Genomic DNA, 13,110 nt, shown 5'->3' with positions numbered 1-13,110 from the left:
GCTGGGAGAGTCTGAGGTCTTAGGTCCCCACTCAGCGACGCCCCACTGACTGCTGGGAGAGTGAGGTCTCAGGTCCCCACTCAGCGACGCCCCACTGACTGCTGGGAGAGTCTGAGGTCTCAGGTCCCCACTCAGCGACGCCCCACTGACTGCTGGGAGAGTCTGAGGTCTCAGGTCCCCACTCAGCGACGCCCCACTGACTGCTGGGAGAGTCTGAGGTCTCAGGTCCCCTCCCCACTCAGCGACGCCCCACTGACTGCTGGGAGTCTGAGGTCTCAGGTCCCCTCCCCACTCAACGATGCCCCACTGACTGCTGGGAGTCTGAGGTCTCAGGTCCCCACTCAGCGACGCCCCACTGACTGCTGGGAGAGTCTGAGGTCTCAGGTCCCCACTCAGCGACGCCCCACTGACTGCTGGGAGAGTCTGAGGTCTCAGGTCCCCTCCCCACTCAGCGATGCCCCACTGACTGCTGGGAGAGTCTGAGGTCTCAGGTCCCCACTCAGCGACGCCCCACTGACTGCTGGGAGAGTCTGACGTCTCAGGTCCCCACTCAGCGACGCCCCACTGACTGCTGGGAGAGTCTGAGGTCTCAGGTCCCCACTCAGCGACGCCCCACTGACTGCTGGGAGAGTCTGAGGTCTCAGGTCCCCTCCCCACTCAGCGACGCCCCACTGACTGCTGGGAGAGTCTGAGGTCTCAGGTCCCCACTCAGCGACGCCCCACTGACTGCTGGGAGAGTCTGAGGTCTCAGGTCCCCACTCAGCGATGCCCCACTGACTGCTGGGAGAGTCTGAGGTCTCAGGTCCCCACTCAGCGATGCCCCACTGACTGCTGGGAGAGTCTGAGGTCTCAGGTCCCCACTCAGCGACGCCCCACTGACTGCTGGGAGAGTCTGAGGTCTTAGGTCCCCACTCAGCGACGCCCCACTGACTGCTGGGAGAGTGAGGTCTCAGCCCCCACCCCACTCAGCGACGCCCCACTGACTGCTGGGAGAGTCTGAGGTCTTAGGTCCCCACTCAGCGACGCCCCACTGACTGCTGGGAGAGTGAGGTCTCAGCCCCGCCCAGCACCCCACTGACTGCTGGGAGAGAATCCCTGGGATCATCCGGCTCCTTGCCTGCCTGGCTCGGATTTGTCCCTCTCCTCACAGCGGCAGGTTTCTTGGACTCCACGTTGGAGACCTTGGCCTCTCACAGCTCCTCCCACCTTTGTTCCGAGGGAAGTGGCCTGTGTGGATTTGTCCCTGGGCGTTCGGATTCTTCAAGGACATGCGGTCTCCTTGACGTGTCGTGGGGTGACAGCTTTAAGAATCCGTAGCGTTGGCCAGAATCTGAGAGACATCAGGAACAGGCGGCGGTTGGTTCTGCAGGGCCTTCTCTCCTGTCCTGTCCTCTCCATTGTTTGTAAAACGTCACCGTTGACACTTTTTTAAGATTGATTGATTGATTTGAAAGGCTTACTGATGGAGAGCGGGTGAGAGAGATCTTCCATCCGCTGGTTCACTCCACAAATGGCCGCAGGGGCTCGGGCTGGGCCAGATGGAAGCCAGGAACCAGGAGCTTCATCCGGGTCTCACACACAGGTGCAGGGGCCCAAGGACTTGGGTCTTCTTCCACTGCTTCCCCGGGCACAGCGGCAGGGAAGCTGGATCAGAAGTGGAGCAGCTGGGATTCGAACTGGCGCCCACACGGGGTGCTGGCTGCTGGCGTGGTGGTGGCTTAACCCACTGCACCGCACAGCGGCCCCTCACAGTCGGGGTTTCATGCGGATGTTACAGATCTGCAGGGGCATGTTCTGTCACTATGTGTACCTAGCGTGTAGCTCTTCCTGTTTATCATCCGTGTTCTTTTCGTGTGCAGCACGAGCAAATTAACACTTAAATCAGGTTCTCTCCCTGTGGCAGCAGAAGCTGTTGCTTGTGGGCTGTCTCTGGATCCTGCGAAGCTTTGTGTTCACACAGAAGCTGTTTGCTAGGACAAGGTCGCCGAGCTCTTGCCAGTGCACATAGTAGATGCCAAATTAACTGAGTGGAGCTGTGTTTGGGGGGTGGGCCTTCCAGCTGTCATTCCCGCACCGGGCACACTGGGTACCGGGCACCCGCCCCTGGCGGGGTCCTGAGGGGCCAGGACCAACTCTGCCCACCCCCGTGTCTGCCTGGCCAGGGGCGATTGAGAAAAGGAGTACATGCCCGCCCCACACTGCGGTGTCGGTGTCTGGGAGACCCTGCTAGGGTGGAGGAAGATCGGCTGGGAAGGAGCCCTCGGGAGAGAGCCGGAGGTGGGAGGTGGGAGAGCGGGCGCTGTCACAGGAGCCCGGTGGGCGTGTGCTTCCGTAGCTCTCGGCCCTTCTGGTTGGAGAGATGGTTGTTGGGTTGTTAAAGGGGGTGTGGGCAAGCCATGAGAAAGGTTGCGTCAGCGTGGGGGGGGTGGTTTCCTTGTTCTCTCTCCAGAAGGCTTCTGGCTGGTGGGGTCATTGTGTGTGTGTATCAGTGCTTGAAAATGTTTGTGGGAAGATGGAATTAAAAGGTGATAAGTTTATTTTATGCAAAAAATGTTTGTATGTGTGTATAACCTCCCCTCGTGTGTACGCACAGGAACCACCCAGGTGCCCCAGGGCCCACTTTGCCATTATTAGTATTTACACTTCCTGTCCTGGGTGATCCGGCCAGCCCCGCCAGGCCTGATGCAGTTCGGCCGCTGTGAGTCCGGCAGGTCTGGGTCCGCTTTGTTCCTCCGGGGTCCGCACACGGGAACCGAGGAGCGCAGCCCTCCCCTCTGCCGTGCTGCTGGAGCTGCTCCCGTCTGTGGGGTGGGGGTGTGGCCTGATGGCCCCCAGGGTCCACAGCAGGGAGCCCTGGCCCCCATGCCTCACCCCCCTGAGCGTCCCAGCCTTGCACACCTGCTGTGAGCCCCAGAGAAAGGTGAAAGGCAGACGCGTTAGCCTGCATGGAGAACCTGCTTGGTCAGGACACCCCGGTCGGGCTGGCTGCGTTTTAGGTGACAGCCCTGATCCCGGGGATTGCTGACGCCCCAAGCGGAATTCTGAGTGACAGGGGGAGCTCCCGCAGTCCTTCAGAGTGGCCTGGAAGGCGGGACACCCACATCCCACGTGCTGGCGGGCGGGGCAGGACACCCGCATCCCACGTGCTTGGCGGGCAGGGCAGGACACCCGCATCCCACGTGCCTGGCGGGCGGGGCAGGACACCCGCATCCCACGTGCTGGCGGGCGGGGCAGGACACCCTCATCCCACGTGCCTGGCGGGCGGGGCAGGACACCCGCATCCCACGTGCCTGGCGGCAGGACACCCACATCCCACGTGCCTGGCGGGCGGGGCAGGACACCCGCATCCCACGTGCCTGGCGGGCGGGGCAGGACACCCTCATCCCACGTGCCTGGCGGCAGGACACCCACATCCCACGTGCCTGGCGGGCGGGGCAAGACACCCACATCCCACGTGCCTGGCGGGCGGGGCAGGACACCCACATACCACGTGCCTGGCGGCAGGACACCCACATCCCACGTGCCTGGTGGGCGGGGCACCCACATCCTCTGGTGGGGCCCTGGCTCCTGACTCCAGCGCTGGCCACTACAGATGCTGGGAGGCCACAGAGATAGCCGCGGCACTCGGGTCCCTGTCACCCACGTGGGAGGCCTGGATGGAGTCCCTGGCTCCTGACTTGGGTCCAGCATATTTCTGTCTGTTGTGGACGTTTTGGGGGTGATTCAATAGGTGGTAGATTTCTTTATTTAAAAAAAAGATGCTGTGTCAACGAATGAATAAATGTTTAGTCTGCAGTAATCATTAATACTCATAACCAGAAAGGAAGCTTTCTGAAAATAATGTGCCGAAATGTGTGTGTAACCGCCCTGTGCATTTTGCAGAATCACTGGAAGGTTCGCTTAATGATGTGAGAAATTGTTGTTGTTTCTGTCAGGTTGTTGTCAAAAGTCAGATGTTAAAATAACTTTTGAGGGGCCAGTGCTGGGAGGCCCGCAGTGCCGGCATCCAGTATGGGCGCTGGTTCATGTCCTGGTTCCCTGCTTTGGATCCAGCTCCCTGCTGTGGCCTGGGAAAGCAGTGGAAGATGGCCCAGGTGCGTGGGCCCCTGCACCCACGTGGAAGACCCAGAAGAAGCTCCTGGCTCCTGGGTTCAAATCAACCCAGCTCTGGGTATTGCAGCCTTTTGGGGAGTAAACCAGCAGGTGGAAGACCTCTCTGTCTCTCTCTGCCTTTCAACTTTCAAATAAATAAATAAATAGATAAACAAATAAATAGATAAACAGATAAATAAATTTAAAAGCAATGATTTCTGAAACCAAGAAAAACCCTCCCCTGCCTGCTTTATTTTGGGACTCCCGTATTCTGGTTTGTTTGGCTCCTTTACCGGGAGGTAAAGATCAATCGTTTATTTCTCATTATTCCAAATGTTATTTAAAAATAGTTAAGCTGGAGAAATAATTCCATTCATCAAAACAGTAGGAAATGAAAAAACAATGGCAGCCTAGTCTGTCCCGGTTGTGGCTGTGGGTGTCACCGTGTCACCGTACGGCGCTGTCCACGCCTGTCGGCGGTGTTGCGGGTCCGGTTCAGTCCCTCCTTTAGGACTTTCGTTTTCATAGCAGAACAGGCACTGTGGGGCCCGTTCCCCTGAGTAGGGGTGCAGCAGAAGCGACTGCAGCGCTGACCCAGCCTCGCCCGCCAGCGAGCCCTGAGCATGCCGGGTGGGCGGGTGATGGAGGGCCCGCGCCCCCGGGGAGAAAAGCTAGCCTGGCCCCTTTAGAAGCTGAGGCTGCTCCTGTGTCCTGGGAGACTTGGGTTTCTGTGCACTGCCAGGCCTGTCGTGGGCGGCTGGGCGCAGGCCCTGTCTTCCATGCAGGAAGGGGCTGGGGAGACGCAGGAGAGGTTGGCAGAGTGCAGGGTTTATCTGCACGCGGGCGCGCTCCCGCAGGAGGCGGGCCTGCTCTAGACAGCTGTGCTCCGCCAGGGTCAGCCCACGTCTGCCCGGGAAACAGAGGCACAGGCCGTGGGGTCCCGGGTGGGACCGAATTCTCGCGGGGGCTGGAGTTTGGGCTGAGGCCTCACTACCACCTGTTTCCTTGCCCTTTTTGGAGACCTCGAAGTGTCCCGGGTCAGCCGTGGCAGGACAGGCTAAAGGTCGTGGGGATGCAGCTGGCGGCCCCCTTGGTCATTTTTGGGCAGTGCCAGTGTTTAGCCGCGAAAGCCCAGGGAGGGGGCGGGGAGTGCTGGGGTGGCGGAGGTGGGGCCCCAGGCCCTCCCTACCCACCCCCTCCCAGGTTCTGCCTACTGCACACCTAGGAGTCCACCATGTTAAGTGGAGCCCTGAGATGCTTCGTGAAGGGGGGGGCGCAGTTCGCAGCGAGGGTACAGGCGGGGGTCCCACAGTTCACTGCGGGGGTGCAGGCGGGGGTCCCACAGTTCACAGCGGGGGTGCAGGCGGGGATCCCACAGTTCACAGCGGGGGTGCAGGCGGGGGTCCCACAGTTCACAGCGGGGGTGCAGGTGGGGGTCCCACAGTTCACAGTGGGGGTGCAGGCGGGGGTCCCACAGTTCACAGCGGGGGTGCAGGCGGGGGTCTCACAGTTCACAGCGGGGGTGCAGGTGGGGGTCCCACAGTTCACTGCGGGGGTGCAGGTGGGGGTCCCACAGTTCACAGTGGGGGTGCAGGCGGGGGTCCCACAGTTCACAGCGGGGGTGCAGGCGGGGGTCCCACAGTTCACAGCGGGGGTGCAGGCGGGGGTCTCACAGTTCACAGCGGGGGTGCAGGCGGGGATCCCACAGTTCACAGCGGGGGTGCAGGCGGGGGTCTCACAGTTCACAGCGGGGTGCAGGTGGGGGTCCCACAGTTCACAGCGGGGGTGCAGGCGGGGGTCTCACAGTTCACAGCGGGGGTGCAGGCGGGGATCCCACAGTTCACAGCGGGGGTGCAGGCGGGGGTCCCACAGTTCACAGCGGGGGTGCAGGCGGGGGTCTCACAGTTCACAGCGGGGGTGCAGGCGGGGGTCCCACAGTTCACAGCGGGGGTGCAGACGGGGGTCCCACAGTTCACAGCGGGGGTGCAGGCGGGGGTCTCACAGTTCACAGCGGGGGTGCAGGCGGGGGTCCCACAGTTCACTGCGGGGGTGCAGGCGGGGGTCCCACAGTTCACAGTGGGGGTGCAGGCGGGGGTCCCACAGTTCACAGCGGGGGTGCAGGCGGGGGTCTCACAGTTCACAGCGGGGGTGCAGACGGGGGTCCCACAGTTCACAGCGGGGGTACAGGCGGGGGTCCCACAGTTCACAGCGGGGGTGCAGGCGGGGGTCCCACAGTTCACAGCGGGGGTGCAGGCGGGGGTCCCACAGTTCACAGCGGGGGTGCAGGTGGGGGTCCCACAGTTCACAGCGGGGGTGCAGGCGGGGGTCCCACAGTTCACAGCGGGGGTGCAGGTGGGGGTCCCACAGTTCACAGCGGGGGTGCAGGCGGGGGTCTCACAGTTCACAGCGGGGGTGCAGGCGGGGGTCCCACAGTTCACAGCGGGGGTGCAGGCGGGGGTCTCACAGTTCACAGCGGGGGTGCAGGCGGGGGTCCCACAGTTCACAGCGGGGGTGCAGGCGGGGGTCCCACAGTTCACAGCGGGGGTGCAGGCGGGGGTCCCACAGTTCACAGCGGGGGTGCAGGTGGGGGTCCCACAGTTCACAGCGGGGGTGCAGGCAGGGGGGCTCACAGTTCACAGCGGGGGTGCAGGCGGGGGTCTCACAGTTCACAGCGGGGTGCAGGCGGGGGTCTCACAGTTCACAGCGGGGGTGCAGGCAGGGGGGCTCACAGTTCACGGGGGGGGGGGGGTGGTGTGGGTGGGGCCACGTTTGCCAAGCGCAGGCTTCTAATGTTTGTTCTTCCTTGTAGGGGAAGGCAGCTTGCCTGTGCTCTGTTCTGCTTCCTTAAGGGTTATCTTCTTATTTATTTGAGAGGGAGACAGACCTTCCGTCTGTTGGTTCACTCCCCAAAATGGCTGCAACTGCTAGGGCTGGACCAGGCGAAGCCAGGCGTAGCCTGGCACTCCATCCAGGTCTCCGCCGTGGGTGGTGGGGAGCCACGCGCTTGCCCTGGGCCATCTGCTGCTGCTTTCGCAGGTGCATTAGGTAGGAGCCGGGCCAGAAGTGGAGCAGCTAGAACCGGGGCTAGAACCTGACCTGGGCTCCGACATGGCACGTGGCATCGAAGGCTGCCGGTCAGCCTGCTGGGCCACAGTGCCGTGCGTCCTTTCTCCCGTCTTGTTTGTTTCATACGGCTGCTGTGTGGAGTCATTAAAGCAGTGGTCCACAAATCAGTCATTTAAAACGACACTCAGAAGAGGAGGCGTGAGAGCCCAGGCCTGCAGCTGGGCTGTGCGCACAGATGAACCAGTTGCTTGGTTATCTGGACTTGCAAGTCATTCTGAAGCAAATGTTAAAACCCTGCTGAGCCATGCAGCCGAGCACCTCAGTCCTTTACGGAGAGAAGGCCACGTTCCGTCCCCTCTGCACAGGGTCTTTTTTTTGGACAGGTAGAGTTATAGACAGAGAGACAGAGAAAGGTCCTCCTTCTGTTGGTTCACTCCCCAAATGGCCGCTATGGCCAGCGCACTGCGTGATCCGAAGCCAGGAGCCAGGCGCTTCTTCCTGGTCTCCCATGGGGTGCAGGGCCCAAGCACTTGGGCCATCCTCCACTGCCTTCCCGGGCCACAGCAGAGAGTTGGCCTGGAAGAGGAGCAGCCGGGACTAGAACCCGTCGCCTATATGGGATGCCGGCACCACAGGCGGAGGATTAGCCAAGTGAGCCACGGCGCCGGCCCTGCACAGGGTCTTTAGGCTCCTTGTCTGCCAACACTGACCAAGAGCTGGCAGGTGCACCACCCGGGGTGCAGTGTAGACTTGCAGGGCCCCGTGCTTTCCTAGCGTGGAGCCACTGGCGAGCCCAACCCCCACGCAGGCACTCTGGAGACCCTGACGCCCAGTCTCCCCTGTGGGAACACAGGCTGTGTGCCCAGGGAGCCCTGTGGTGCAAGTCCTCGGCACGGAACCCTCAGGCTCGCCGGGGACTTTGTCCATTGACTGCCGGGGTCGGGGGCGGGGTGCCACCTGCACGTTCCTCCCTCAGCTGCCGTCTCCCAGGTATAGAGAACCCGCTGTCCGCACCCTGCACACCCCAGCCCCTCAGGTTGAGTTGGTGTCTTCCTGGCGTCTGCTCCGGTCCTCTGGCTGGTGCCGTGCGTGCTGGCTGGTTTGGCGCAGGCGTGTTCTGAGGCTGTCAGCTAGAGAGGAGACTTAATTCACGCCGGCACCAGACCTTTGCCCCTCAGTGCTGGGGTCCTGTGGGCAGAGCTGGAAAGCGGGGCTGGCCCGTGTGCACGCATGCGCGTCTCCAGCGGCCGGTTTCACTACACCAGGGCTTAGCTGGAGGCTGATGTGGTAAAGTAGGGTTCATCTTGCCATGTGCGTTTTTTTTTGTCCCTGGACAGTAAATGCCGTTTCAGACAGCGATGCTCCAAATGTCCATTGAGGGCGTTCTCTAAAAGCTGCGGCACACACAACATTCTCGTGTTTCTCTTGCAGCTCGCTCGACTTGAGAAGACCCTGCCTTTTCTATACATAAAAGATTTATTTATTGATTTATTTGGAGTTACAGAGAGAGATTTTGCAGCCACTGTGCATTCCCTAGGTGGCCACAGTGGCCAGAGCTGGGCCAGGCTGAAACCAGGAGCTTCTTCCACACATCAGTGGCAGGGGCCCACGGATGGGCCACACTCTGCAGCTTTTCCCAGACCATCAGCAGGGAGCTGGATGGGAGGTGGAGCAGCCGGGCCTGACCCTGTGCCCATAGGGGATGCTAGAGCAGGTGGTGGCTTTACCACGAATGCCAGCCCCTCCCCTTCTGTTTTTCCAACTTGGTAATTATTTAGGGCCCTTGGTGAGAGCTTTCTCAGGGTCTGGCCAACCCAGGCAGGCAGGAGCTGTGCTGTTCTCCTCTGTGGCCCCAGACATTCATTTGTCAATCCGCCTTGTAGTGTGGAACCTCACCTTTCCCTCTGCTCCCTTAACCCCTCCTGCTTCTTTCAGCCTATCTCCTGGGCTGACCCAGACGCCGTGGTCCATGCCGTTATAAATGAGCCCCGGCCTGAGTCAGGAGCGCTTTGGCTGCCAGGGAGCTAGCTCTGTGACGGGGACGGGTGGAGGTTGCTAAGAGACTCGGCCGGGCAGAGGCCCTCGGGGACATGAGGCAGAAATGATGCTCTCTGTTGTTTCTCACGCAGGGGAGAGACCATTGTAACCCAGGTACTGCCCAGACCGTGCCTCTCCGAGGGGGAGCCCAGATGCTGTCACCAGCCCCGGCCCGGACGCCGCCACCTCCTGCGAGATCAGCTGGCGCAGCCCACCCGCACCCTGCAGCTCAGGAGCCCGGGCGGTGCCTCTCCCTGTCCCGCCGATGCTGCCCTCTAGGATCCCGTGTGGACCCCGCATGTACTCACGTGTGCTCCCCCGACACGTCCCCTGTGTGCGGACGGCAGGCCCCGCGGGAGCCCAGGCGTCGGGGTTACTCAAGAAGAGTTTGAGACACTGGAGGAGGAGTTGTCACGTGTGCTGGACAGAGGGGACAGGCTGAGGACGGGGTGCTCCCCCGCCGCTCAGCGGGCTGCCCTTGGTGGCGCCAGGGTGACGAAGCGTCCCTGCCTCCGGCTCTCCTGTCTCCGGGGCGTTGAAGGGGGGCGGAGGGGGAGGACGTGGGCTCAGGTGCTGTGGGAGCCAGGCTGGTGGCGAGGGGCCGGTGACAGACCCAGCGGTGCAGCGGTCGCTCCCTCGGGGGCGTCCCGTGCTCGCGGCCAGTGGTGCTGAGCGAGGCCGGCCGAGGAGGCTTCTCGGGCCTTGGGCTGTGTGTTTTCTGCTTTGGAAAGGGAGGCTAGTTGAACACTAAAAAGAAAAACAAAACAAGACAAAAAAAACAAAAAAGAAAAAACAAACAAAAAAAAGCGGCTTCTTTGTTTATTCTCAGGACCTTTTGTAACAGGGCTACATTCTGCAAACTGCTCACAAAGGAAGACCACGCGTCCTGGGCGTCCTCCCGCCGCCGGCTGCTGTGGTCACGGCCGAGGCGGCTGCGAGCGCGCGGGGCCCTGGGCGCTGGGGTGCTGGTGCTCCGGGGCCCTCTGCCCCCGCCTGGCTCCCCCTGCCCGGGGCCGGCTTTATATACCTCTTCCTCAGTAGTGCAGACGGTGCCGCCCCCCACCGATGTAGGCGTCTCCTCCCGTCGCCGTGACTCTGTGTGATGGTCACGATGCTGAGTTTCGGATCTTTGCACATATGATTATATGCATTATCAAAAGTTACTGCTGCCTTGAATGGAAACGTTCTGTGAAATTTTTTGCAAAAGCTTTACTAGGTTTTTTTTAATTGTGAAATTTTGTAAAGGCAGGAAATGGATTAAAACGAGCATGCTAAATATATTTTTCAAAAAAGCAATAATTTTACATGTACAGAAATTATCCTAACCTTTACTATTGGTGAGAGCAACAGTTTACTTACTACAGCAATTAGTGCAGCTTTTGTAGAAAATGGGCTTCTGATACAAAGACTTCTTTAAAACACACACACACCCTGTTCTAATGTTTCGTTGAATTATTATTATTATTATTATATTATTATTATTGTTATTGTTATTAGTTCACGTTTGGTTCTGGATTCTACTTGTTACTGAATTTAAATTACTTGACGGTTCAGGCTACTTCGCAGCAGGTGCAGGCGATGCAGTGTAACCGGCTAGCATATATATATATAAATATATATTATTTTTTTTACTTACTCCCTGGTGTGCTCACACCAGATGTGTACGAGGTTGACCTGGCACGTCGCTGTCCCCAGGAGCGCCCGTGCAGGTGCCGTCCCGCGACTGTACTCGCCCTGTGACGTTGTCTCCAGCGGAGTCGCAGACCCATCCCTCCGGGCACCTCGGAAGGCAGGACACCTTTCTGTCCATGTATGTCTTGTCGTCACAGTGGTTTCCCCACAGTGATCATTTCTGCGTTTCCTGGCTCCTGTTTCGTCGGCTGAAAGTAACCGGTGCCAGTTAGGGGTGTGCGGGGACTGGTGACTCGGTCCTGTCCGTTTCTCTGTGTTTTAGTTATTAAAGGAACTCATGTACCCAAAGGGACACCACGGTGTCGTCTGTGTCTTTGCTGTCGGCACTCAGAGCTGGAGCTGGCCTTCTTCCTGGCGGGGAGGGAAGGGAGGGCCGCCCACTAGGGGTCCCTCCCCCCCGCTGGCGCAGTGGTCGCACCCGGTGTGTTGGCGCGCGGGGGGCGGGATGCACCTGCGGGCACCTGTGGGCCTGGGGGCGCCCCTTCCTTCCGCTGGTCACCAGTGTGTATTCTGTTGTTCATTCGTTCATGTCAGTTCAACCATGGTATTTAATACGGTTTGTGTTTTCTTATTTATTTAGCCAGTATGCTTGGATTCGCTTCCTCCGACGTTCTACTACCTCTGCTGTTCGCTTGTTTCCTAACAGGAATTTTACAATGTTGCGTCTAATGTAACTCAGACAATAAAGGGTTTGGTTGCCTACACCGCAGCTTCTCGTGCGTCCGCCCCGCCCCGCCCCGCCTGTGTGCCTGCTGCTTGTGGCTCGGCTGGCGCCTCCCCGGCTTCACTCCTGCTTGGCCCGCCTTCTCTCGCTCTCGCTCCTCCTCCCTGCACACCCTTCTTCGTGTGTGATTTCGGAAAACACGCTGCTGACCGGCTTCTGCAGGTCCTTCCGGTTATGACCTGTGTCCTCCACTTGAAGAAGGCACGTTTAAGCTCCCTGAGCACTCTGACATCATCTCCTCCCTGGGGGGGTGGGGGTGGGCGGCGCCCCGCTCGACACACCACCCCTCGCAGGTCCAGTGCGGTTGCCTTTTCATTTCTGAACAGCATTTCAAGAGGTTCCCCAAGTCTGACGTGAGTTTCCTGCTGACGGGGTGCTCAGGAGTTAGTGGACGGAAGGGACCTGGTGAGCAGAGGGACGATGCTTCCCCAGGGGCCCTGTGGGCCAGCAGGACTTGGCCTGTGTGGTCCCCGTGCTCAGGCCCGGGGCAGTGTGGCGTGGGTTGGACTTCACAGCCGGTGGGCACCACCTATTGCCACTCTGCTGCCTCCCTGGGGAGCCCTGCACTCTTGCCCTTTCATCCCCTAGGCCACTGGGCTTGGTTCTCCGGGTGTGGGGGAGGCAGCACCTCCTGGTGGCCACCCTGAGGCACGTGGAGGCGGGGGGGGGGGGTGGGCAGGGCCACCTTCCACCAGCATTCCCTGACCTCGCTGAACGTCTGGAGTCGTGTGCGTGGTTTGGTTGCTTTTCTACTCCGGTGAGTCCTATGTGCAGAATATTTTATTCACTGAGCAACGAAAGGAAAGACCCCAAGATGGCACAGCCGGAGCCCAGTACGTGCCTTGGGACACCCTGCCGACGTCGCTAACCGACAGGCAGGAGTGTGAGCGGGCTCGTCGACTTGCGTCCCCTTCCTTAAAATAGTGCTGATGACATTTATAACAGACTTTGTACTCCTTATATGAGAATTTGTAATTAGATATATTTAACTCCTGCTGCAAATAATTCCGTGTTTAGGTAAAAATACTTAGATAAGACATATTCATTCTGTTGGGAGTTTTGAGATCCGTAAGACACGTCGCCCTGTCCTGAGGGCGGTTTAAATGGCTGCACAGCCTGTCTTCACCCGCGTCATCTGTGCGTGGTCATTCGTGTGTGTGAATGCCAGCATGAGAGAGTGAAGAGGACTCCCAGGAGCGTGCCTCCCGAGTGGCCACAGTGTCTTTTCAAACTTTTCTTTTTTTGAAAAACAACAAAAAGGATTGATTGATTTGTATGGAAGAATCACACACACACACACACACAGATTCCATCTGCTGGTTCACTCCCCAGATGGCCACAAAACCATGGCTGGGCCAGGCTGAAGTCAGGAGCCAGGAGCTCCATCTGGTCTCCCAGGTGGGTGGCAGGGACACCGATCCTTGGGCCGTCTGCTGCCCCCCTGGTGTGAGCAGGGGCTGGGGCAGAAGCAGAGTAGCTGGGACTTGGGCCAGTGCTCC

General features: G+C 59.7%; 1 protein-coding gene across 6 annotated transcripts in view; it reads left to right on the top strand.

Moving 5' to 3' along the window:
* The window catches only part of ZNF516 (zinc finger protein 516), an 89,300-nt gene extending 79,170 nt beyond the window's left edge, over positions 1–10,130 (top strand). For 5 of the 6 annotated variants that reach the window (XM_062201812.1, XM_062201810.1, XM_062201811.1 and 2 more), the window contains exon 5: positions 1,224–2,811. In XM_062201812.1, the coding sequence (XP_062057796.1) occupies positions 1,224–1,432 (209 nt within the window). In that variant the 3' untranslated portion in view covers positions 1,433–2,811. Of the gene's footprint in view, positions 1–1,223; positions 2,812–9,287 lie in introns of those variants that run through there. The other variant, XM_062201815.1, reaches the window with a different exon arrangement.
* The last annotated feature ends 2,980 nt before the right edge of the window (positions 10,131–13,110 follow it).

Source organism: Lepus europaeus, chromosome 9, assembly GCF_033115175.1.
Source record: "Lepus europaeus isolate LE1 chromosome 9, mLepTim1.pri, whole genome shotgun sequence".
NCBI classification, from domain to species: Eukaryota; Metazoa; Chordata; class Mammalia; order Lagomorpha; family Leporidae; genus Lepus; species Lepus europaeus.
The sequence above is the reverse complement of the archived record's forward strand: the minus strand, read 5'-3'. Positions and strand labels throughout refer to the sequence as shown.